Source organism: Anguilla anguilla, chromosome 2, assembly GCF_013347855.1.
Source record: "Anguilla anguilla isolate fAngAng1 chromosome 2, fAngAng1.pri, whole genome shotgun sequence".
NCBI lineage: Eukaryota > Metazoa > Chordata > Actinopteri > Anguilliformes > Anguillidae > Anguilla > Anguilla anguilla.
Window position 1 is genome coordinate 13,363,191 of NC_049202.1, and position 26,950 is coordinate 13,390,140.

General features: G+C 43.1%; 1 protein-coding gene across 3 annotated transcripts; it reads right to left on the reverse strand.

The window, feature by feature from the left end:
- Window positions 1-227: 227 nt before the first annotated feature.
- Window positions 228-26,770, reverse strand: LOC118220775 (alpha-actinin-2). Of its 3 annotated transcripts, XM_035404977.1 has the most exons (22): window positions 26,412-26,770; window positions 20,813-20,927; window positions 20,043-20,162; window positions 19,746-19,832; window positions 19,497-19,584; window positions 18,939-19,017; window positions 16,363-16,444; window positions 15,094-15,179; window positions 14,654-14,746; window positions 13,942-14,172; window positions 12,990-13,137; window positions 12,272-12,422; window positions 7,438-7,546; window positions 6,570-6,710; window positions 6,161-6,343; window positions 5,334-5,468; window positions 5,021-5,200; window positions 4,389-4,535; window positions 3,608-3,685; window positions 2,678-2,743; window positions 1,801-1,959; window positions 228-1,274 (listed from the first exon to the last, which is right to left on the reverse strand). In XM_035404977.1, exons 1-22 carry the CDS (start codon window positions 26,553-26,555, stop codon window positions 1,116-1,118), a joined length of 2,781 nt encoding a protein of 926 aa, XP_035260868.1. In that variant the 5' UTR covers window positions 26,556-26,770; the 3' UTR covers window positions 228-1,115. The 3 variants fall into 3 exon arrangements, with proteins under 3 accessions (XP_035260868.1, XP_035260866.1, XP_035260867.1); XM_035404975.1 differs by lacking the exon at window positions 3,608-3,685; XM_035404976.1 differs by lacking the exons at window positions 3,608-3,685; window positions 18,939-19,017; window positions 20,813-20,927; window positions 26,412-26,770.
- Window positions 26,771-26,950: the final 180 nt, after the last annotated feature.

Consider the following 26,950-nt stretch of genomic DNA (forward strand, 5'->3'; position numbering starts at 1 on the left):
ACGCACTTCGTGTGAACGTGTTACACTACAGGAACTCAATTATTTTCTATTTTGCTTCCTAAAAAGTACCACGAGGTCCAACACTTACATTCGTTTTACCGACAATATTTTTAAGTTATCAGAAAAGTAGGCTAAAACATAAATGGCAATCCTATAATACTTAATACCTAAAATGCCAGCCATTCCCCAAACCAAAATCTGAAAGTTCACACAAAGAAACGAGACCATTTTCAAATAATTGGGTTTATTTTAATTAGTTTCTGGAAAAGTACAAACAATTGGCTTATATTTTACATTTATTATTTATTAATTGCCTTATTTTGGGTAAATTGTTTGGTTCTCTACAAAATATCTGGATTCTGAAAGCATTTTTACACTACAAACTAAGCCAAATGTAAAAAGTCAGTGTCATCTGTTGAATGTTACACAGAGACTTATCCATGTATTGGTGCTGGATTTGAAGAAAGAAGTTACATGTACATAAATGGAGCTACTAAATTTCAGGTTTGACATCAGTAAGTGAACACGTCCAAATGTTCAGAGCCCCATTTGACCACTGAGATTTTTATCATTTATCATTATCTAACTATAACATAGGCACTGTAAAGATAAAACTCCATATTTATTCTGACCACCTGAATGCCCTGTGCCAAAAATATTATGTTAAATTATTCCTTCCATCTCTTTATGCTCTCAATGATGGATGAGTTATTTTATCAGCATAAACAACCTTTCATCCAATCATTAGTCCCATCTAATTTGTATGTCAGTTTCTGCAGTTCATCTTAGAGTTAAAATAAAAGCAATTAAGCAAACCCTGCTTTCTAACTGCATTACATGAAAAAATTGACTTGTTTTTAAAACTGGAAATACTAGAGTGTGCCACACATTAAATAAAGCGTAGATGTTGCATTAAACCGTAGCTATATCTCTATTGTTTTCATAGTATAGCTTTGTTGAGTATTGTAGTCATTGGACACTGGTTGGGAAAGGGGGCGGGAGGGTTTGGAAGGGCAGAATTTCACCCAACAGACAGCGAGATTTTGAAAGCCGAACAAATGTAAAACGGCGAGGCGAAGCCCGCGGCTGCGCTGCCCTCCCGTGGGGGAACGCAGTTAGAGGTCGCTCTCTCCGTACAGGGCGGTGGAGAAGGAGGTGTAGTCCAGCGCTCCCGGCACCTTGCCGGGCCCGGCGTAGGGGGGCATCCTCATGATGCAGTACTCGGCCTGCTCCGGCGGCAGCTCCCGGCGCAACTCCTCCACCAGGATGTAAGGCTGCGGGGGAAACAACCGGCTGTGACTGGCGAGCAACTCCACGTAAAACCTGCACCGTGCACACTTTGTTTCTGTTGCAACCCCAGGGTCTTACTATCTGTGTTTATGTACCGTTGCTGGCATTCTTTGGAATGGATAGGGCCATGATGGCCATGCTGTAAGATAAAGTGTATCACTGTTTGCTGCCAAGGGCATACTGTACATGCTCTGCCACCAATGAAAGAGTGAATCCAGAGAAAGTGGATTTATTGCATTTTTCCTCGACACATGAGTAAGACCATGTAACTGTAAAGGTTTTTCTCTACAGTGATGTAACACCCTTTCCTCCCCTTATCACTTTTGACATAGTTTCAGCAGCTTCCATTATCCATTTCCTCGAAGGTGCACTTGACCTTCGCCCTGTCATGTGCGAATGTCGTGTGCGAAAAGCCACAAAGAAGAAGCCGAACATCACACTCTCTGGAAGAGATTCAGGCCTCCAGCTCCTTATGTCAGTAGCAACCTGTGGGAGTGAAAGACATCCCACCTTATCAGCCGCCAGGATCCTGAAGGAGGCGATGACTTGCTCAGCGGTGTCTGTGTCTGCGGTCTCCCGGGTCATGAAATCGATGAAAGACTGGAAGGACACCACCCCGGTTCCATTGGGGTCCACCAGTGACATGATGCGTGCAAACTCAGCCTCACCCTGCGCGGGGTACAGCCAAGTTCAAACGAGCCCCAAAATAACAAAAGACATTTTACCGAAACAACGGACATTTTACACCCACCACTGTATGTCTAATTAGGGCTCCATTTGCACAGTCATAGTGGACCATACGGTGGTCTATCTTAGTCCACTTCACTCTCTTTTGGAATGTTCCTGGAGCACATCCAGACCAACTCAAGTACCCATGCCTGACTAAAAATAAGCAGCTTTAGCAGAACATTAAGGGAAACCCTTTCATATTATGGGCTGCAACTGTTCTTGTCTGGTTAGATGACCGAAATGGCAGTTCTAAGTATTTGTGGGTGAATATTCCAGTAAATGGCCATGTGTTTGTCCCCCATTCGGGGAGCCCAGGGTAGCGTGTGCCAGCCTGGGCCAGCTCCACTGCTCCCAGCTGTTCCCTCTCACAGTAACCCAGTCCCTGCTGCCACACTGACGGACACCAGCAAATGGTCATCTAAAACAGTAATACATTCCCTGACTGCAGCATTCACCCTTGGATAACTATGCAAGTTCCCTTGATACATAAATAACACTGTTAGGTGTGACTTATGTGATGCGTAATAAAGCATAGTCATATTAAACCATTGTTTTAAAAATCAAATTATTATGTTTCGATGAGTTATGCATCCAAAATGTATGCCACAAAATGATAGTGACCTGTGGTCACTTCTGGACTTGTTGTTTGTGTCCCTACCAAAGCATAGCCCATGGAGATCAAGCACGCCCTAAAGTCATCTGACTCCATTCCCCCTTTCTTCTTCTGTAGCCGATGTAGGGAGGTGGAGAGCGGAGGTTGGAGATGGGAGGGGATAGGGGTGGATGGGGGTGTAGCAGGAGTGGCTCCAGGTTCAGGAAAGGATCCAAGGGCACAGGGTGGAGGAGGGATCCATGTCCAGAAATGGAATAGGACATCTCCATGGAGGAGGACAGGGATGGTGATGATGAGGAGAATACCATATGTGGCACACACACACATTCACACAACCACATGCAGCAATACAGACAGAACAATAGCAGTAACATATGACGTACATAAATACAAGAAAGACAACAAGGAGTGGACAGACAGACAGCCAATGGATGGCAGTCAGTGCAACACACCAATGAAAAGAGAAGGACAAACGATCAACAGACAACAACCACAAAGTAACAGACAGGGAGAGAAGATGAATACATTTAGTGTCTTTTATAAAAGGACATTACTACAGACCACCAGAGACAGGAGCTGCTACTAGCCACATGCTGTGATGAGCGCTTCCAGAGTACGCCTCTACAATCTAAATGCTGTTGATTTTATCAACCGCAATTCACACACCAAATATGAATGAAAGATATATACAAGATAGATACCTGAAAAGATGATACAATGTTTTCATGTCAAAATGGTTCTGTAAATGCTTAAAGTGAGGTTCAATCCAAAAATAAATTTTAACCGGCACTAGCAGTCTGAGAAGAAAAACATCAAGGTAGTCCTTTGTGCCACCGCTGGTAAAAGGGTTGTGGGAATAGCGCATCATTTCCATCTCAGTGAAAGCACGTGGCGCGAGCAGCTCCTGCCTCTCCCGCGGGGAGGGGAGGCGGACGCCCCCGAGCGGGCAACAGGTGCCAACGGCTGGACGGCTACCTGTTTGCCGCTGCCCACGTGGCCCAGGCTGATCAGACAGGCTTTAAAGTCATCACGCCGCAGCTTGCCCTTGACATCCTGCAGCGGGCGCACATGCGTGCCACACGCAAAGGAAGCCCAACGCCGCGCGGTGTCCACAGAGCGAGCGAAGACAACAGGCACACAGGCGGGTGGGTTAGTCGAGTTAGCAAAGAGGATGCACGTCATACATTAGACATGTCGGCTATATGTGCCTGCTTTTACTTGGTGGTTGAGACCCAAATTTTCAGGCCTACCTTGGTTTCACTTTCATTACTAATTCATTCTGAAGTACTAGGGTCCAAACAGAGGGTGAACTACTGCATGTAAACTATAACACAACAGTACTTTATCCTTATATACATGACCTTCTTTCAAGAAAAAAACATCCTGAAGTAGTTCTGAATAAAATAAAAATGTGTGTGCACATTTAATACAACACTGAGTTCTACACTACTAATTACCCCTTTGTCCTTGTTCAGCTTCTGAATGAATGAAAAGATGAACACATTAGAAAGTTAGAAAGCACAATGCAAGATACACAACATGTTATTCTGAACAATGCCTTGAGGATAAACAGCCAACCAATAAAAAACTGAAAAATGTATGACAGTTACAACAGACATTAGTATTTTAGATGTTTTACACTCACAGGTTTATAAACAGGTCAGTCTACAACACATGACGTTGTGTAAAACAACCATGCCACTACAAACAGCTCAAACACATTATGCCCAATTAATGATGGCTAGCAGTACTGTACCCGGTCAAAGTGGTTGAAAGAGGACCGGAACTCATTCATCTGCTGCTGGCTGATGCCCTTGGCATCCCGGGTCAGTATCTGAGTCTCAATCTCGTTGATGGTTCTGGCGATGGTGGTGAGAAGAAGCTCCCAACCCACCCGGATGTGCTGTCAATCAAAGAAGAGGCATTGTGGAAATTAATGGAGGGGAATATCTATGGTAAAATCCCAGCAAAATGAATATTGGGTCCAGGACTAGAAAAAAATGGGTGATAATTCCACAATGGTAAGTATCACATATGTTCCATAATCTGTTGAATTTCAAGGGGATTCATTGTATGAGAGACTAGGGCTTTACCAGAATGTTCCATACAGGAGGCACATGACCTAACTTCAATCAGAACACTACATGTTTGGCCACTGGGTCTGACCTCACAACTGAACCCTTGAACAACAAATCATGCTGCTTCATAGAAATTCATGTGTATAAATACAATGTATTGTAGAACATACAGTAAGCTACATAAGTATGGTTAGTGTATCTGCTAAGCATAAAAGTGTAATTGTAGGTGTAGGTAATTCCAAATTATTCCAGACTAATTCTATGACACCTCGGCAAGGAAGGACATATCAAAACCAAACTGCGTCAGTACCTCCATGGTGTAATTGGTGTGCTTGTTATCAAATATAAGGGATTCCTGGATAAGCTGGTGGTCTCCTTCCAGTTTGTCAATGTTGGGTTTGTAGTTAATGATGATGTGCTCAAACTGCTTCAGTTGGGTCATCTGGTCCTCTAAGGTGCCACTCATTTCCACTGAGCTGTGACCAATTTCCTGCCAGATACAAACACACATAGTACAGTTCTGCATACATACAGTACCGTATGAGACATTTCTCTAAATTACAAGCTGTAATTTGCTGAGGAATGCTTGGAATGAGAGAAGATGGAATGACAGCATTTCTGACCTCCATTCTAGTCTGGATCCAGGGCCCGATGAGGTTGGCCTGGGCGGCGAACTGGCGTCTCAGGCGTTCGTTGCCATGCTGACGGGCAAGCTCCTCCTGAAGAAGGCCGTCTCTCTGAGGAACCAGCTTCTTCACCTGCCAAACAACATGCATTACATCACAGCATTACTGCACACACACATACACGCCACACACATATACAAAACCCTGTCTCATTTGACTCCATTAGTATGGGTTGATCGTATCTGTTCAAAGGTCAAGTAATAAAGAAATGCATAGCATAACCCCCAATATCATAGACATTGTACCTGACCTTGGAAATCATAAAGTTATAGCAGTATAGTATGATTGCAGGTTACAGCCCATGACTTAAAATAAATAAATGATACTATCTTCATGAAAAAACAGCATGAACATATATGTGTGTTCCCATATGTACAATGACAATATGCACACATGCTGTACCTAACATGTTCCTGATTAAATTTTTGAAATTTCTTCCTACAGAGCCTACAGCAAAAATCTAAATACGCAGCTCCTGTCCTATTTCCGGCTGAATTTACAAGTGGCTTTTAGCTTCTCCACTGACAGTTTCTCCAGCGGATGCATGGACGCCTGTTAGATGAAGTGTTTAGGAGATTCACGGTGTCATGATGTACTGAGCTGCCACTTCAGCCAAACCGTTAAATAACGCGGCTGAAGCACGGTCCAGCAGTGAAAACAGACCCGAAATGGACGCCCTCCCCCTCCCAGCGCAATTCATTGTGCCGCCTGCAGTCACCACAAGCAACTCTCTCTGTCTCCGGGGGCAGCGGGCGGGACGCTACCTTGTCCCACTTAATGCCGATCTCGGCGGTGGTGATTGTGGAGTAGGGGTTGGTGAGGGAGGTGCCGATTCCGTAGCTCTGGGCAATCTTCTGAATCTCGTTCTGGATTCCCAGGATGGCCTGTCTCTCGCCGTCTGCTTCGGGCAGGGTGGCCTTGAACTGGTCGTGCGCCACGATCAGGCTCTGGGGGGGAAGAAGTGGCAAAAGTTTTTAAACTTTTTGATTGTGTCTGAGGCCATGTTGCAGCTGAGTATAATTGAGCCGCAGTGACTTTTAACACTATATTAAATGTCTCCTCTGCTCAAATGAGATACACAGTTGAGCCGCTTGAATAGCTAGTTCTCGTCCGCGCTCCTTGGCTCATTCTAGTTTCATGAAAAGGACAATGCTAGAGAGAGGGGTTACACACCTGAATCTCCTCCACAGTGTGCACAATGAACATGTCCTGCAGATCTTCCATGGCCCCCTCCATCCAGTTGTTGAAGGGCGCCGCCCTTTTGGCAAATTCCAGGAACAGCTGGTCAATGGTTTCCAGCAACTTCTCTGCCCTCTGAACACCAGCAGAGAACAGTGTGTAGTTAGAATATTTGTTTAAAAAAATGCAAAAATATTGATCAAGGGTCTTTGTGCTGGAATTTGTAACTGCCCCATATTACCTTTTGCAATATTTGTCAAATTTGTGGAAAAAACATTTAGTAAAATCTAATTTTTTAGTGTATTATTGCCTTACTTGTCTTTCGTGCACTGACAAATAAAACTCAAAAACTTGCTCTCTCGGTCTGTATTCCTGGTCTCGCCTCCGAAATGTGCAGAGGAACACACCTTCAAGCACCAGGGCTGATTGGTCCCCAGGTGCATGTGCTCTCTCCACCAGTCGGTGTGGCCGAGACAAACTCACTTCTCAAGCGGACCGAATATCACAAGCATGTAAATGGCTTAAATGGGGGGACAGCATAAAAATAATAATACCAATACATACACTTTCAGGTCACTACCCAGTGAACTGATGAACTGTAAAAGGCCAGCGTATCTAACCTGGTTCTCTCCTGCCGGTGTATTGTGGTCTTTAACGGTTAGACCAATGAGGGTCTAACTGTAGTTCTCGGTCTGCCATTCACACTGACAGTGATCCAGGGCCCCGCCCCTTCTCTTCACAGATTTACAGGAGCAAAGGTTTGATATGGATCAGGGGAGCTCAGTGCGGCTCAGCAGGGCCATCTGGGCCCCCACCAGCCAAACCCTCCCCCACCTCCCCCCCACCACCCACAGTGCGGTACCTCCAGAGCCTCCCGCCTCTTCTGCGTCAGCGTTCCCAGTTGGTCCCACTGGTCACAGATCTTCTGGCACCTCTCGTTGATGAGAGCCGCGGCATGGTAGTCCAGCTCACTGTGAAAACCGCAGGGATTAGGGAGACATCTTGTCCCGCTGCCATGCAGTCTCACATGTTAGCTTGGATAAGACGAGGCTTTCCCCACAACGGCAGAGGTAAACCCCGAAGCTCCTCACAAGGATTACACCTGTAGCTGCCTTGTTTTACAGCAAGGCCTTACATGCTGTGGCTCAAATTATCTCTATGGTCACGGATCCGTAGTAAACGAATGAGAGAATGATTCCATGAAATCTATACCAATACAATACGATGTGAACTCTATCTCAGTAGACTTTGGGCTTGGATCAATTTCCACATTTCTTCTTCTGTGACAAGCTTGAACGCTCCAGCTATATTACCACACTGTTGGTATCCATGTTTCCCATGGCTTAAAAGTATTGGCTGGCCCTGTTCATATGCTTATATCTCTTTGGACTAACTGTGGATAAGGATGAGCATATCTTCAGTCAGATTTTCAGTTTCAAAATTCAAGAGACATCAATTCAGAATTAACTCCCTATAACATGTATCTGTGTGTGTGTGTGTGTGTGTGTGTGTGTGAGAGAGAGAGAGAGAGAGAGAGAGACTGTGTGTGTCAAGGAGAAACGTCATTTGAACAAATCAATATAATTATGGAAAACAAGCAGCTGCTTCGGCTAATAATGAACCGTGGAAATTCAATCAAATTACCAATATATGCTACGTTCATTACCAACCGTGTCCCCTTCAAATATAACACCAGGAGGGCCTATTGAACAGACTCAGCCAAAGCTTATTTAGGTGGATCCAACACGCCGCAGTCAAAGACGAACAACCTCACGTCCATATCGTTTAAAAGAAGCCCACGGCCGCGATGCCCCACGTGATTACTCCACGCATCACCCTATGTTCAAAGTCCAACTGCCAGCATACAACTGTGACAGTGCGGCCACTTTCTAAGAGAAATGCTGAGGTCATTGCCACAGGGGCTGCTGAAATTGTGAGCAACCCTTAATGTCATATGATCTCGTTGTGGAATTTAAAAAAAAAGAATTTAGTGACCACATATAGGGAGGGCAAAACAAAGCTTTAGAATGTCGCCAGCAGTGTATGCGCGTGAGCTTGACAATATATATATAAATACAATTCCTGAATATATAAATGTAACTCTGAATATATAAATTCAATTCCCGAATATATAAATAGAATTCTGAACAGTACTGAACATGTACAATATAACATCTATTACAAGCAGGCTATTTTATAATGCAATATTATACATATTATATATTCATGATGTATGCTAATTATCACTATCAGTTATATAATTCTGATCATTTATGTTATTTTATGCATCATATTATAGAACATATTGCAATAATACACAATTTATTCCATTTATTCTACGTGATAAACGTATTACAGAATAATACAAAACATTACACAATATATTACACAATATATGAAATGTACTCGTTGCGTGGTACGGCAACCTTGGGGTGAAGAACAGGAGCAAACAGGCAAGGGTTGTAAGCACGGCCAGTAAAATTTTTTTTATTTTTTATTATTAAAATTATAGGGAAGCTACAAAGACAACTGTCAGAAATCTATGTGCTTCGGAACAGGGACAAGGCTCAGCAAATCGTGGCTGATCCATTACATTCCCTCAGTAATGCGTTCAACATGCTCCCCTCTGGGAGGCGCTATAGAGCCTCAAGAAACATATTTCAGGAGTCTTTCATTCCACATACCATTGCTTTGATAAATCCTTTATGCTCTACACAAGCACTCTGAGGTACTGGTCAGGCGCCACAGGCTTGGTCGAATCGTATTGTCCATGTTTGCCGCCTGTATTGTGTAACTTGTGTGCTCATTTTTACTGCAACTACAGTGAAGTTAAAGGAAAATTTCCAGAGAAGTGGACACTTAAGTATCTATATATCTACCTATCTATCCAAAAGGAGCCCTTTTGAAAGTGGTAATAATTAATGTACTTTACTCAAGTGCTGTATTGAATAGCAAAGATAAAGCAAATGTATAGGTCACATTTTTTTTCATGTGACAGCAGTTACTTCTGTTTGATAAGTGTATCTATCTAGTGACATTTATATTAGACTGTTGTGCTGTGTTGAATTCCTCAGCACTGCTGTCTTTGTACCAAAGTGAGATTTAGACAAAATAAACCAAACCCCTATCAGTGCAATGCAGGGTATCTCTGTCTGTTTAGACTTTAGAGGCTCTACTGTTAGACACAGTCCATCACCAGGGACACAGGAAGTGGAGACAGACCTACTGACGCCAAAAAAAATGCTCCCCGTACCCCCTGTGGAGGGATCGGGTTTTACAGGAGGGCTCGGACGCCGCTGCCAAGAGTCGGGAGCACCGGGTACTTCAAGGCCACCTGCCGCATTGTCATCCATTAACTCAGAGGGTAACTCTAGATAGCAGGTGTGAAATACTTCCAACACTCATGTTACTAAGACACTCGACCGGGGAACTTGGCAGTGCGGGAAAGCAAGCAACACCTTTGGGCTGAGCCGTAGTTCAATCCCATTTGTCCTATCCGGTGGTGCACAGAGATTTGAGGGGGATCATGTGATTTTAGCAAGCAGGAGGCGATCCCTTCAGTCTTGTTTGGAGCCATTTTTTAGCAAAGCAAAACCCTTTTCATAGAACGTGTGTCCTGGGCCCTCAGCTGGTTTAACAGCGTGACCCTTACGATCATAGAGGCACTGAGGTATAGGCCCTTACAGCTAGCACCACACTACTGCAATCAGGGCATCCACCATTCATCCCCTTTGACTCAGGCTTTCTAAGGTATTTATCAGGATCCATTATCACAGAAACATGCCTCTTGTCCATACAAGCACATTATCACAACATTTAGCACACATAAGACAATTATGTCATCTTGGTGTAAGCTTTGAGGTGACTTAACTAAATTATATGCTTACCACGTATTTCTTAGTTGGCTATGTGTTAATGTTGGGGTCTAAATCAGTATACAGTCATGGTACCCATATTCAGTTTCTTAGTATGGCCTGAATACAATAGCTAAATGTGTTCCATTCGCTACTATTCTATTTTAATAAATTGCTTAGCGGCTGAAATTGAGTCTTGTGTTCCCTTTTCACCAGCAGGCGGGACAATGCCATTTGTTAAAATGAAGATGTACAGTAATACGCTAGCTGTCATGACAGATTTTCTCTGAAAGCAGTGGGGCTCTTTTTGCCGGAGCGGACGAGCCCCAGACAAGGAGCTGGACCTGCTTCCCCGCGCAAGGAGGTCACATCGGAGGCCGTCAACTTTGACACAAGTGGCACGGACGGGCGGCATGCGAGCTGGGCCGGTGCCCTCGGACAGCGGCTTCCACAAATAGAAAGGGCGAGGAGACGGGGGCGGAAAGAGAGGTAACCGAGGCTGGCCTGCCATGCCCCCGCCGCATGCCCCCCCACCCCCCCCACCCCCACCCCCCACCCCCCACCCCGCGGCTCGTCCAGGACAATCGCTCCTGTCACAGAATGGAAACAGCAGGTGCTCCGGCCCCCCTGGTATATTTAGAAAGGGACGAAAGCCCTTGGACCGGAGACAGCTCTTTCCTTTCTCTGTTACTGTAATGCCGCATGCACTTACAGCAAGATTATTCCTGAAGAGTGAGGAATCGTACCACCACCCCAACAAATTCGCTCCTGATCCGAACTCCCTCATAGGATGACGAAGAAAGGTAAGGTTCTGGCACAGAGCTAAAGCAAGATTTTGGTCTCTGTATAGTTTGCATTGAAACTTCAGTCTCTGCAGCTGATGACCTTCAGCAAAAGACCCAAGTTAAACAATTTAAATATCACCCAGGATAGTCCTTGACCCAAAATATCCCAGAAAGTAATAAATGTACTTGTCTACAGCTACAGCAGAATTGTCAGGCTGAGGCAGTTGAAAATGTAGGAGAGCCTGTTGTTTACCTCTGGAAACATAGCATCACTGTGCAAGTTGCATTTGTTTTAGTAGACGTATATATTTTTTTGCTTTAAACCACAAACCTTTGAATGCCTTATACCCGCCTTATAAAGCCAGCAGGTCATCAGGAACTACTCTAAATGTCCTTAACCATTACACAAAAAAAACTGTCTGGGCACTTTGTAAACCTATAGTGAAACTGTAATACTATGAAAAAACACAGAAAGTGAACTATCCCTTTAAAAGTTACGGCCACTAGAGAGAGCACAAAACAACAGCAATATCAGCTCCTATTAAATCAGTTGTGGAGATTAAATTCAATTATATTAATAAAATTAAAATGACAAATTGAGATTGAAAATGTACGACCTCTGTACATTCTGTTCACTCTCTTTTCAACAGTTCATCCCATTCCATAAAAGTATTTCACCAAGTAATCCAGTTAAATAAAGAGCAACAGAATGGAATGAAACTGAGACTAAAATCTTGAGAGATGAAATTCCTCTTCTACATTAATGTTAAACCAAAATGAATCTTCAAGGACACCATACATGGAAATGGGCTTTATAAAGCACTATGTTCTACATGCTTCTTCCTCAGGGGGGAGATAAAGGCAGCAGCAAAAGCTACGTGAGGAATGCACACACACACACACGCACAAACACACACACACGCACAAACACACACACACGCACACACACACGCGAACGCACACACACACACACACACACACACAGGGGTGCATTTTATCATTGTCATTTGAAGCAGGAAGCCCTGGGGGCAGCTGAGGTCTGGGTAACGGAACGTACTTCAGCTCCTGCGCGATGGCGGCGATCTGCTCCACTCTGTCCTGGTGGGCGGCCAGGTCGCTCTCGAAGGCCTCATGTTTCCGCAGCAACGCCCTCACCTGCGTCAGGGACGCAGACTCGTAGTCCTTCCGGGTCAGGATCTGCTCCTTGCCTGCAGCCCACCCACGGAATGATATATCCGTATTAACATGCAAAGCCCTGTGGCGTTTGATATTTGTACTGAATGCGTCAAGGACATTAATGAATATTTGCGGGCATACCTTTAAAGCATATCGCTCATGTTGTTTTAAAATAAGCCTAAAACATCATGCCTGACACACTCCGAGTCCAACAATCATTGTAGATTTATTGCCCGTGTAAACAGCTGCACAGTAATAAAGTATCATAAAGTTCAGTATTGCTGTAGTGTGGCAGTGGCACACATTTATAGTTGTAGCAATGTTGTCCTCTGATTCTGTGAAACTGCAATGCCATTGTAACAATACAAATAAGCATTTACACTGTAACGACTATGTTCAAGACATTTTACACCCTGATGCTGCAGAAAAGAACATGCACAGGTTCGGTGTCAGATAAGAACAGTTTGATTTTGAAGAATAAATATTCTAATAATTGTAAATGGCCTTTACTAATGCAGTTTATGAATGAAGATCGCACAACACTGTGGCAGCGCTGATTCTTTCCTGGGACAGGGTCCCGCTGCCGAGGCGCCACTCACCCTCGGACCAGCCTTCGTGGGCGTTGGCCTTCTGCCGGAACTTCTCGGCCAGGTGGTCCACGCGCTCCAGCCTGCGGATCTCGGTCAGTAGCCACTCCTCGTAGCCCTTCTCGGCCTGCTCCAGGCCCTGCCAGGCACTGGCGATGTCCTGTTCGTCAAATAGCGGCAATGACAGGAAGTGAAGCATCAGAGATGACAGTAAACATGCAGCTTGTCTGTCGATATGAAAGAGAAATCTGCACTTAATTCATCCCTGAGAGTATATGAATCATCCTGAAGCTGAATATTGAAAAAGAAAGTTCTCATAAAAGGCGTCAAATCTGAGGAAGACGTTTCTCCTCAACATTTCACATTTTATTGCTCATATATTGAAGAAAACGGCCCCAAGTGGACTCCCTAAAATTCCCTTAACATATGCTTTTTTATTCATATGTTTCAAAGCTGTAGAGACTACAAGTCCAGACTGTGGTCGGCAGCTCTGTAGGGTAACGCACAATTACAGAGTGCAGTGCCCAGAGTATGGGAGGGTTCAGTCAGTTAGGGATCTTCATTCATCATGATCTAATGACCCCTGCTGGTCAATCAGGCGCCCATGGGCTAAATGCTATATTAAAGGCCTTGCTTAAACTGTGCTCCATGCAAACCTAGCTGTCCTCAGCAATGTGAAAAGAAGCAGCAGGCAACACCACGTGTTTCAGAGAAGAACTGTGGGTGTCAACACTCTCCTGAATCAGCAGTTGCAGTTGCAGGCGATTGGCCATTCCAAATTTGGGTGGGAATTGGACATGCTCAGCAATACGCTGGACACCAATATTCATTTGAAAAATAAATTTAAAAATAAAAAGTAAAATAGAGACTTTAAATCCTAGATAGGGTGTACCTCACTGGTCCCACATTAACATCCTGGTCGGTGGAGGTGTTGGTTGTTGGCAAACAGGCCCGGCGCACTCACCGAGACCATCTTGCCCTCGGAGGGCATGAAGGCGGGCCGGTTGCTGATGCGCAGCTTGGTCTGCAGGGTGTTGAAGTTGATCTCCAGCTGGCATTTCTCCTGCACCTTGGGCGGCTTGTGCTTGCGCCGGTAGTCCCGGAAGTCCTCCAGCTTCCGCTGCATCGCCGCCATGGTGCTCTCCGGCGTGCGGTTCTCCAGCCAGGGGGTCGTCCGCCGGATCCACTCCAGCAGCTGGGGTCACCGGGATAAAGGCAGCGGGGGAGTCGCTTATAATCATGTTGTTTAATTACCATTGGAGACGAAGCTTATTCAAAGACAATTACAAATATAAGTTGCAAAAAAAATCTGTCTTAACAAGTGTCTTGTAGTGAGACTTAAAATTTTATTTTTCCCCCTCAAGTTAAAAATATTAGCTTGTGTTAAGTAGCTTTTTCTTTCCAAGTGTAATTGACCTACCCCATGGGTAAATCTTGAAATGTGTCAAACTGTCCCACCTCAATGACAATTTAAATCTAAAAGTCTAAATATAAAACGAAAATACTCGTTAAGATTGGCTTGTTTTTTGGTTTTTGCAATATAAAGAGCTGTTGTATACAGCTGTATGTACAGAACAGCAAGAGTAGTGATTGTCAGGTGTGTCTCCTATATGTTCCGGGCGTGTCCCTGGTGTGTTGCATGAACATCCACAGTGTGTTTTTGGGGTGTCCCCTACCTCGCTGGCAAGCTTTTCATACTCCTCCATCAGCTTCTCATTCTCCTGGTTCACCCCCAGAATTTTACAGATCCTGTTGGCAGCCGTCTCAGCCTGAAAATACACACCACACGCTTTATTTAATCACCTCCCACAGACTCCAGCATCAACATAGCCCCTAGCAATTATTTGTGAAAAATAATATTTTTAAAGAATCACACTCATTGTTTTCTAGCAGCGGCTATTTCTGCTGACAGGAAACACAACCATACATATCCTTATCCTGAGAAATCCATCTGCATTTTCTCTCTCCCTTATTCACTGAAAACATAAAATTATCAGCCTCTGAGCAATGAAGGCCATGATCAAAATGTCAGCTGAATCACACGCTGAAGGAAAAGGGGATTTTGAGGGAGGAATATGCATTTCACACATTTCCACATATGAAGCTAAGGGAATACCTGCTCCGCTCCAGCAAAAGCGTGGTAGAAGCAGGACACATAGGTCATGATTGCCCTTTCATCAGGCTTGGGGGTGTTGACAATGTCTACAGTGGAGTGGGAAAGAGGGCAGGATGAAGGAAAAGAAAGGGTGAGGGACAGGAGGAAGGAGACAGGACTGACAGCACCCCTGCAGAAAGCGACGAGGGACTACAGGGGGTGCTAACGAGAAGAGAAGGATCGAGAAGAACAGGCGATTCAGAGGGAATGCAAAAAGGGAATGTGTGGGTTGAAAGACTAGGTCAAACTTTCTCAAGCATTACAGAGCGAACTGGAGCGAGGTGCCCTTTCACTACTCTCAGTCTGGAATTAAATTGACCATTTAGCTTCAATCCTTCCCACAAGGAGAGAGCAGCAAAATGTTTAAGATTCAGTTTTCCCCTGACCAGTACAGTGAAGGACCCAGCCAGGTTGTAACACATAGAATGGCGCTCCGTTTCTAATTCAGCTTGAGCAGTTGGGCCAGAAATACAGAGAACCTGGCTAAAGAGGGGGGCGAAAATACAAATGAAACGGGAGTTTGGAAAAGGGCAACTGTACTGCACTGGCATCAGTGTTCCCTCACCTTCTGGGCCCCGGCAAAGGCGTGATAGTAACAAGACACATATGTCATAATAGCCTTTTCATCTGGCCTGGTACTGTTTACTATATCTGCATGGAGAAAACAAGGTCATCAGTTCAGGTCACCCAGAGCTGTCACCTCAACAGCATTCGATGGAATGGCACACACGGACAGGCTTTTACGAGCTCGCATAAATAAGGACGATAAGCGTTGGCACGTACAAGATGGGTAGCAGGGAGCCCTTTCAGCATGTTTACCCTGTTCTCTTCTGGCACAGACATGTCAAAACACAGCCATTGTGTGCCACTGGTTTGTGCCAATGTTTGTTATCGTACATTGAGAAAGAAAACTGTATCAGGTTTAATTTCGTGGAGACGATCCAAGCTTGTTCATTTAATGAGACAATTTATGAGACAATTTTACAATCACACTGGTCATTCATTTACAAGAATAGTCTTCCAACATCAGCCAGTAAATAAAAGTTCTTCTACTTGCACTTGGATGATAACAAGTCCCAACCATACTGACGATTCATACTGTCAACTGTCAAAGTTGTGACTTTGTCGGTAGTTAAGTGTGAGGAGGGGTCCTGCTTATGAGTCAGTTTTATTGGTAGCATTTGTGTTGCATGGCTGTCTGGTGAATCTAACACCTAAAAAATGAATTACCTTCAGCATCCAACATTTTGGGGATATCCAGGTGCTTCTCTGCAATTTCCAAGGCCAAATTTAAATTACCAAGAGGATCATCCTACACAGAAAAGGAAGTCTGTTAGCACATAAAACACACAACATCTAAAAACGTATCATTACAGTACGGACAATCCCTTTATCCTACAGCAGAACAATGAACAGCAGTTATAAATATGGTAAGAGGAATCAGGAAACCAAATAACTTGTACAACTCATTCAAGTTGTAAAAGCTAAATGATATAAAGAGTTAGGGGGACTTTTAAAGTAACAGACAATATACCTGGCATGTTTTAACCAACTGACATATTTCAAAATGTTGCTGTCATGTGAATGCGTCTACCCAAGTCCTCCTGTCATTTAATTGCCTTTTAATTAAAGCTTTTTTATTCAAATCTTCTGATTCCTTTACTCAGTGGCACTTTGTGTAAGAGTGTGACTAACTGGCTCGTTGCCTGGGTGTTAGGGCTGGACAGGATTAGACAGGTTAGCACAGGACAGGGCTGCATGTTAACACCAGGTTTCCCCAGCTCACAGCACACACAGCATCCCGTTCACTACTGTGAGCTCTTAATTCAATTAATTCAATCTGGAATATGGTTTGTACTTAACATAAAATGATACTCTTCCTTGAAGTTAAAGTTCACTGCAATGATACTGATGAGTCAAATTATAATACCGATTCGATATTAGTGACCAGGTGCACTTCATTCATACCAATCAGGATATATTCAAAAACAAAGGGTGTGGAGACATGACTTGTCAATCAGATGTAGCACCAACAGTGTGCTTTTTTCCACACATAGCTACATCAAACACACACTGTAAATGTACAATGTTTACTGTTTATATAATAGGGGTTCAGACCTTTAGGTAGGAAGCTATCACTGCCCAGGTATAGCATGTCTGTGCTTTGTGGCTAATGACTGGGAGATGCTGGGAGGGATGGAGCCAATTGCGACACATGAGCAGCTGCAAATTCTATAGGGCCGACCCCCGGCCCGTGTCCAAGGGACATTTCAGACCGCTAAAGTTCCGGGCTTACCCAGGTCTAGTCAAGGGTGACCCTGCCTCCAACAACTCTGCCCTCCATTTCTGAAATAGCCCATTAGAGCCGGCCCAGAGCCCCAGCCAACGGATCATTCCACAGCAGCCGACCAACTCAACCGAGTTTTATCCAACTTCGATTTCCCCGATTCACTCCGGAAAGGTCACCGCCGAGGTAGATCTGGCGTCAATCCACCCAGGTTCTAGATTCCGACTCGGGTAAAGGGGGCGGGGTTGACAGAGTCACCCACGCTAGGTGGCGATGCGGCTTCCACTCATTTCTGAGGTAATCCTGTGATCTTCTCAGATAAGCGTCACATTTCAAAATCTATTTTAGTGTCTGAACTGTTTTTTTCACCTCCCTCCCAATCTTTCTCTTGTGCTCGTTCTCCCTCATATATAAGAGTATACATGCAACTGGCGGAAGTTTATGTAATCAGGAGCACTCACAAGATAAAAGAACACAACCCATACAATTATGGCAATAATAGGATATGCAAAGCAACCAGAAAAAGATTAATTTGTCATTTGGATCTATTTTGGTTATTTTATTATTATATTTATTATATTTTTTTCTCTTTTAAAGATATTATTAATAATATAAATCAATAATAATTTAAAGATTATCTCTTTTAAATGTATGTTAAATGGTATTGTGTGATTATTAAATAAAGATATAATATCCATAATTCATTTCACCATCCCAATTTCATCAAAGCTTTATCAACTAACCACAGGTCAAAAGAGTTCACCACTAATTCCTTACTAACACAGTAACACCCTACATCCTATCAATAGAAGTCAAATAGCCATCTGTATGTTGTACATGTGTCCCGAAGGTAACTATGCTACAGGAATAAAGGCTGACAGTGGTACTAAGTACTAAGAATTCTGGGGGTGACACGCGTCTCAGGCTAGAGGGTCTGACATAAGGGGGCAGCTCAGTGCTACGTTATCCCAGGGGTACATTACAGGCAGGCTATTTCACATGAATACCTTCAAACTGTGAAAGTTTAGGACATCAGGCCTCTGCCCGTGGATGAGGGCACAGAAGGCCAGCCCATCTTTCCAGCTATGGACACATCGACAACAGCACTGTGAGCAGGCTGGTATGCACAGGGGAAAGAGCTAACCCAGGAAACACTCATGCACACAGACACACGCACATACACACCACACACTCACATGCACACACATACATACACACATATATATATACACATACACACACACACCAATACACACACATACATTGATACACATACATATACATACGAGGAAATTAAAGTTAAAGAGATTAAATACAGTTTAATGGAAGGTTTTTAAAACCAAGCATTTCAGACATTTAGCCTTTAGTCCATTACTAAGTGCACATCTACAGCACTGCTCAGTCCAGGCCTTCAGAAGATGCTGGAAAAAGCAAGGTGAAGCGGGTTAGCGGTGGGAGCCAAGCTCCCTCATGCAGGATCTGGGCTCAGGCTAGCATACGCTCAGCCGCACGGAGGGACCTTGTTGAGCTTGGAGTAGTCGATGAGATCCGGCCGGTGCCTGTGAATGAGGGCACAGAACGCCAGGCCGTCCTTCCAGCTTCGCACCCCAGGAGAGAAGAATCGGGTCAGAGTCACTGACAACATGCTACTAATGAGAGGCTCAGGTTGGGTTTCCTTAACCTAATCACTATGACATGTTTGACCATTGGCCCCCCCGCCCCCACACCACACAGCCATATGTTCATTCTAGCTGCCAGTGTCATTGGAGAGGGGTTCCACCGGAGTCATCAGTTACTGTCAAAGCTGAGATCGATACAGATTGTCCGGACAGGCAAGGAAGGAAACAGCATAAAATCAAGTGTGATTGCAGCCCGATAATGGCAGGATATATTTCACAGTTCCCAATTCCTTTGGAATTGTGCTTATACAAGGAAAACGTTCCGTACACCACTCTGACAAAACAGTCCTTCAGCGATAAGTCCTCATTTTCTTTAAACAAGCAGACAAGATATCCACAGTGACATATAACATGCTTGAGGTTTGTGCAGAAGCAGGTTCTTTGCTGGCTTCGCTTACCTGACATGGAAGTTCTGGACATTGACATTCCTGTAGGGGGCAGTCTTTCTCTGACACCACAAAAGAAGGCCCTCCTTTGCTGATGTTTCTGCAAGAGATCACATTATCCCACAATGATAAAATTTTCTACATTTCTAATTTTTCTAATTATATGACAAGCGTTAATTACAGTATGTGGTTTATGAAACATTTTCCAATCCTACACTGTTTTTGTGCTGGAAAAGCCCCTGTTTTTTAATGTCTGTTTACCTTCGACTGAAATGTCCTGAATGGCAAAGCGAAGGATGATGGTCCATATCATTCCGAGGGTCATCTTTACGTTCCCGTCCACAATTTCTGCAAGAGGCAAACATTAGCCGCACACAAAGCCTTGTCCACACAGGAGGACCTGAGGACCTTTTGATTGAGGTCTCTCTCCTTGAATCATTTCTGATTTGTCAGTCTGGTAAGATTTTCTCAGCTATTTCTTGACTTGAAAAATTGTACTCAGTTCATTTTTAAACTAAACTTGTCCTCTCATGTCTTATTCCCGACAAAATGAAATACCTTCAGCTCCGATGGAAACAAGTTTCACGCCTTTGCTGGTGATGTAATCCAGTGCATGGTTGACATTGGCAATTTTGTGAAAACGCATCTTCCCTCTGTCTGGTTTGGGTAGCCTTTCACCTGTGAAAGAAATGCAACTGGCCACAGTAAGGCATGTGCAATAGCCCGCAACCATTGCAAGCATGTTAGCTAACAGGAGCAGTGCTGCATGTGCTAATGAGACAGCTTTAATTTGGTCAGATGAAAAGGACAGCATGCTGTACAGTATGCCTTTCTGGCTACCAACCAAGTTCCATAAAACCAAAGCCCAGACAATGACCCCTGGATGTTGCAACTTCGGTCCATTTTACAAAAATAAAAATGCAAATCATTACAAACCATTCTAGAACGCATAAGTATTTGTGTGGATATTGCTTATTTCCTGTTAAATTCATACTCAACACAGCTTTGGTTGTGTGTGTCATTATATTATTTTACTCCCTCCTTTTAATCAAACCTTCTATTGTATGCTGAATGCCAGAAATAACCAAAAGCAAAATATTATTTGACCAGTCAGAATGAATAAATAATTATCTGAATACAAAAACAATGGCTTATATTCAGTGAACATAATTGCAAGTGTTAAAAAACTTTCTGCACACTCAGTTAGACTCACACAATGAGTTCGTTTTTACTACATTTGCCAAAAGGTGTTTGTGATGAAAAAAACATTGCTTTGAATTATGTCAAATTTAATGTTGATTGAATCTCAGTTAATGTGTGTGCTGTACCTGAAATGACTTCCAGCAGGAGCATGAGTTTTAGGCCATTCCTGAAGTCCTCCTCGATGTTCTCGATCTGTGTTCCAGCCTTACGCAGGTGGGAGTTGCACCAAGCAGTAAACGTCTACGAGAGAAAGCCCTTCTGTGAGACATGACCGTGAGCCTCACAGGTGTACACCTTTACTGCAGGTGTAGCACACTGTCACCATTAGAAATCTGTTTTTACCTTACCATCTTCAGTTTACTGAATGCTGAATTAAAACAGCCACTAAAGAAATAGAACTGGGCTATGTTCCCTGATGCAAATAGTAAGAACTGTATTTCCACATATGATATCCACAGAGGAACCCTGGGCTGTTCTACAATATGTAGTATATTTTTACCAAAAGATTATTGGTGAAAATATACTACATATTGTTCATTAGCATTTAAATCAAATTTGGGGTGGATATACAAATTTGCTAGGGAAAAAGGCTAGACTATGTAAAAATGGACCCCAGGGAAAGCATTTGAATGGATGTACTAAACAAAAACCCATAACTACGGCATTATAAGACAAAGCTGATTTTGAAAAGACTGAAGTACTTTCTCCAAGCTTCAATTTTTTATTTCAAACCATCCTATGTGTGTTTTTTTTTTTTTCACAAACAGCATAGAATGACTCATAAATGTTTTTCTGAAGCTGGACTTCTCTTCAACAAGCTTTGGATTTATTGTCGCTGCCCATAACAAACGCACAGCATGCATCACATCAAAGCCAAGAACATTTGTTCCATCACCGACTCCAAGAGGACCCCCGTTAGACTCATAAATCAAACAGGGCGCTGAAATCCTCGCTGCCGGAGAAATGCAGAGGCACTGACACACATGCCTCGGGAAACAGGTCGTGTCAATCTACAGCCAGCTCGACAGCACCTGGACGCCATCTCAAACTGTATTGTATTTCACCAACCAAAACCAAAGCTTTGATAGGACACTGTGACCCCCCCCTCCCCAACCCCACCACACTCACGCCACACACACACAAGCACACACACAGGAAACAGCAGGAAATAGCTTCTCAGTACTCAGAAATAACCAAAGATAACCCAGGACACAATACTTCCCTCAGCGTTTCCATATGAGATCAGACGATTGCATGCGTCAGTAACTCCTGCCTCATGATTGATGAATGAGTATATATGTGTGGCAGAGTGCCAAACCAGAATACCTTCTTAAACTGTCTTAGCCCTCTCTCATGCAATTATCACTGGAGATAATTTAATGTGTGTATTACATGCATGGTATGAACAACCGCATATATTCCCTGGATTTCATTTTGTCCTTGAACTACTTTAGGTGTCCTTTCAAAATGCAATCAATTGGAAGTCTTTAGTACCACTCAACTTAGCATGTCAATATATTCTCCTCAGAGTATACTCCACTCTGCTTAAAGCCTGACTGTGCCATAGCACCCGATGGATGGCTGGCCCACAAGTGTCCTAGACTCATCCTCATTCTAGCTCAATAATGTGTTCACTTCCTGTTTGTGGGTTAGTACAAGCAGGTCACCCATTCACTGTACATCAAGTGCTTCACTCACCCACAACCACTAGTACAGCAAGGCAGCAAAATTACAGCAGTCTAAAAGACAAATCTTCTTCTCTAGTCACTATTGATGAGATGCCTTTCCCTACAGCAAAATGAGAGGTGATAAAATATGACACCTATCAGCATCTACACATTTTCACAGTGCAGCTAACTATGGTAAGTTACTGGAAAAGAGGACTCTTGTCTACACTATAACTATAAGTCTTATTTATTGCTATAATAACCCAATATATGCTTTTAAGGAAGCTTTTTTAAGTGTATACAATTGCAGTGATAAAAAGTATAATTTCTTGCTAAATATTACTTGGTTGTGTTGTATAAAAAGGGTATTGCATTTTTACACAATATTTTGTTGATGTTGTTGTTGCGTGACGGCAACAATATGTCGATGGTCACATGTACGACTTTCTGAATGAGGCACACCTAACAAATGTGTGGTCAATGAGAATATGGTTCATCTTTGTCTTTCAAAAATGAACGCACAGTAATGGGTCAACACAATGTGACTGTTGATATATAGACAGATAAAGGGGCAAACATTAAGTTTAAGGGCACTGGCTTGTAAACTATTTATATCAGTGAGCTTTTATGAGGGGAGCTGCCCTGCTATCTGCTTCCATGTCAAGTGGCCACGTGTCGAAGGCCACTTTAACCAGCTTAGGCCTGTAAACAAAACTCCAGCCGACAGCTAAACGGCCTCTGAGAGTCCCCGGACAAAATTCTTCAGCTTGCTCTCCACGTGTAAGCATTCGGACGCATGCCAAACAGAAAAATTCCCAGCAGGTTTGACCTCATTGGGTGACCGTAAACAAAGCTTAATGTTTTTGTTGAGGGTGACCACTGTGGGCTGTTTTGAAAATGTGGTTTGCTGCTCATTAAATTTTTTACTTAAATTTTTTAAATTTTATAATTAATTTGTTATAATCTATATGAGGACTATCACTCATAATAATTGTACATAGCAGCAATTATACTTTTTAAGAGGAGATCTTGGGGGACTGCTTCCCCCTTCAGTAGACACTTCAGAAATTAGGCCTGCAAAGCAGACAAGCAGATGGACCTGCCCCCAATACAGTGACTCTACTGTATCAGACACACTCAGTCACAACAGGGTGCACCTTAAGGTGTTCCATTTCAGGTGTTAATGCACACCCAGGCTTTGGGTAGTCCAGAATCCTAGATTTTACATAGATAAGCATGAAAATCATTAGTCTGTAGCTTGTTATATATAAAACACTTACTACTCAACTGTGTTTGTTTATTTATTAAAGCTTACAAATTGTGCAGTAGTTGGTATAATAACATTTCCCTGATCTTCCTAATTAACTCCTTGTGAAATATGCTCCCATTAAAAAAGTCACATACAGTACACTTCTCCACAATGGATCCTATTTGCATAAAGGACTGTGGACAGTCTTGTCAAAAGCTCTATGTAAAAACATGCCACTGGTGTTAAACCAAGAGTGGTCGCTGTCACCGGTACTGTTTCCAATGTACATAATCCTGAACAAATTCATCGTGGCAGGCATTTAAATGCTCTGCAATTGCCCTTTTTTGGGTTGCCAGAAAATGACCACAGGAATAAAGTGAACTCTTTATGAGGCCGTGCTCAAAGTCCATGGTATCACCGCGGTTTACTGGAGCAAGTTGAAAGCTTACTAATGCAGCCAAGGGTTCACATTACAAGTGATATAATGGTTTAAATTTAGCTTTGCCTGGTAGGTTTCAGAATACAATGAGGGAAAAGAAAGTTTACCAAGGCTATAACAACAGAATATCCCTCTCTTCTCTATAAAATTGCACTGTGTAACCTAAGATGGGCATAAAACCAACAGGGACGTGCTTTATCAGCCTATTATGGGTGACAGATGAAACCTTAAGATGCCATGTTACATCCTTAGCTGTCAGAGAATGTTTAATACGTACACTCTAAATAAAATTCAGTTTGGCACCCTCTTTTCCTACCTTATAATTTTTTTAATGAAATACTGACAAAGTATTACGAATACAATGCCATTATTTTTCCAATATGCGAGTTGAAAGCACACTGAAACAGGAGACTACCTCCTCTCTTCCTCTGAGGTTAAGGTCAGCTGCTCATGAGTGAATATTTATTAAGTTCTGCTGTCCAACAGTAATTTCCTCTCCTGTTTTTGGTCGCATTGGTCTGTTACGTGGAGTTCAGTCCGAGTCCTCACAGACAGTGATGCAGAAATACAAGGTTATATCAGGTGAAGGTCAATATGTCAGTGGCTAGGAGGGACAGGAGGTCACAAAATGCCCCTAAGATTCTTAAGTTCTTACAGCGCAAGACAGGGGGCTAATGGCACCCACCACAGTAAGTCAGCTGGGGGGAGGAGATTCTGAATTAAGGATATTGAAGGTTTTGCCACAAAGGCCAAATTTAATTTGAGAAAGAAGGTATGACATTGAAATGCTGGTCCATAAAAGCAAAAGTGGCCTCTCTACAACTGTCCATGACCCAAATATATAAGCAAATTACAATTACAAATACAAACAGAAGCTTACTGTTCACTAAGAAAGTGCTGTCTCTGCTATGACATGTTCATTTCTGATGCTATCACGTCCAGTAGCTTTTTGGGACTTAAAGAGGCATAAGGAGGGCACTGCCCTTTCCTCTGTGTGCTAATTTGGTAATTGGATTACAGAGGCCAAGAAGTTGCAAGGGAAAGGGAACAGTGTAGTGCTGTTCTATCAAAGGTGGAAACTGTGACTGCAGCAACACTGAACAAAAATGTTGAATTTTTAAAGATCATATTGTTTCATCGAGAAAAATTAAGATCGTAACCATTTTGCCTGTGACATTTTACAGAACTGAAACAGAATCTTGATAGGCTCCATCCACACAGAGATACAGGATCTCTGGAAAAAGGATTAGCAACATATAGTAATATTCACATTTGACTTGTTGTTGTTGTTGTTGTTGTTGCAATCCTTAAAAACATTTCCAAAATAATTAAGTAAAGCAACCAGACAAACAAAGTTCTTTAAAAGTGAAAAATGGGGGGGAGAGTTCTGTATGCTAAAAAGCAGTCAGGCAATGTTTCAGTGAATGCTTCGACAGGTTTGAAAATACACAAAGCACTCTTCCACTTTTCAGTATATCAGTGATATGTCATACATTTGGGTCAGGGTCCTTCAAAGGCTTGGGCCGGCACTGACAAGTAGAACAAAACTGCTACCAGTGAAAAACAGGCAAAATCTTGCATAGGATATACGCTACTTTTGAGAACATTACCTGTGTTTGGGCTATTATTTATTGTTCATAGAAGGACATTATGTTGAAATATATAGTCGTGATGATATGCCCTGTGCTCTTTTGTGTACTTAATATAAACACATTAATTCCAAACCAAGGACAGGGGATTAGCCAACTATAATGCCCTCTAGGTCTGCAGTTAAAATTAGGTATAGCTCCATTCTAATCCTGAGGACGTCATCATGTGTTACTAGCATCTGTCGACAGTTCTCATTCCCCGCGTATCAAAGGAACGGCAACTCTCGAGAGCCGATCGTGACTGAGAGCTAATGTTAGCTGGTACCCATCGCATCCCGTCACAGAATATTAATGTCGTCTGGGGCCAGGAACTTTTGCCCACTAGTAGAACCACCACTTTTTCAAACAGACTACAAAGTTTCATCGCGGCTGAGGGCGAATAGGCAAAACAACGAAACGGTGCGACTGGTGGGCGGTGAAGTCAAAGGGGGCGTGTGCAGTTGGCAAAGCGCAAAATAATGCATATTGAACCAAATTAAATTATATCCCAATGTACTTATATTTTGCCGAGCAAAACGGCTTCAGAGAACACATCTAATATATATATATATTTTTTTTTATTATTATTTATTTATTCTATTTTTTAAGAACTAATTGCAAATATAGGCTATACTTTTTATAAGACTGCATCAGCAGGCTACTATAAAGCGAACAGAAGTGCTATGGAATGTGTAGTAGGTACTGTAATTGTAATATACTGTAATATTATATTAATCATACCTTTCGTTGTTGCTTCTCCCAAGCCGGGTCCAAAAGGAGATCCCGGTCCCACTCGTCTTCTTGTAGCATGTACTCCTCCTGTTCGTATCCATTGTTGTAGTGCACCACCGTTGTCTCTACGTGGGTCATCATACTGGACCTCATACAAAAACCAACCGGGCTAAGTGATTAGAACGGGGGGAAAATATTGATGTGAGCAAAGTTCTTCGTTTCGTCCAATTAGGTCGTCTTGATGTTTTGATGCCAATGGTGCGGTTTATTGAAATGAGTGTGGACTTGAATTTAGCTTTCTTTCTCTACCTGTCCTCCCACTCTCTCTTTCTCTGATCCCCCTGGCTGCCGTGCCGCAGTTAAGTCCGCAGGGCTAGCGCCGAAATCAATTAATACTTAAATGTCACGTGACGCGGGGTCTGTCGGGCTGGGGACAATCTCTCTCTCTCCCTCTCTCTCTCTCTCTCTCTCTCATAAATATTGCACATAAATATTGCCAAAGCAAACAAGAAACATACAAAAACAAGTAGTGTAACTGCACACGTAAT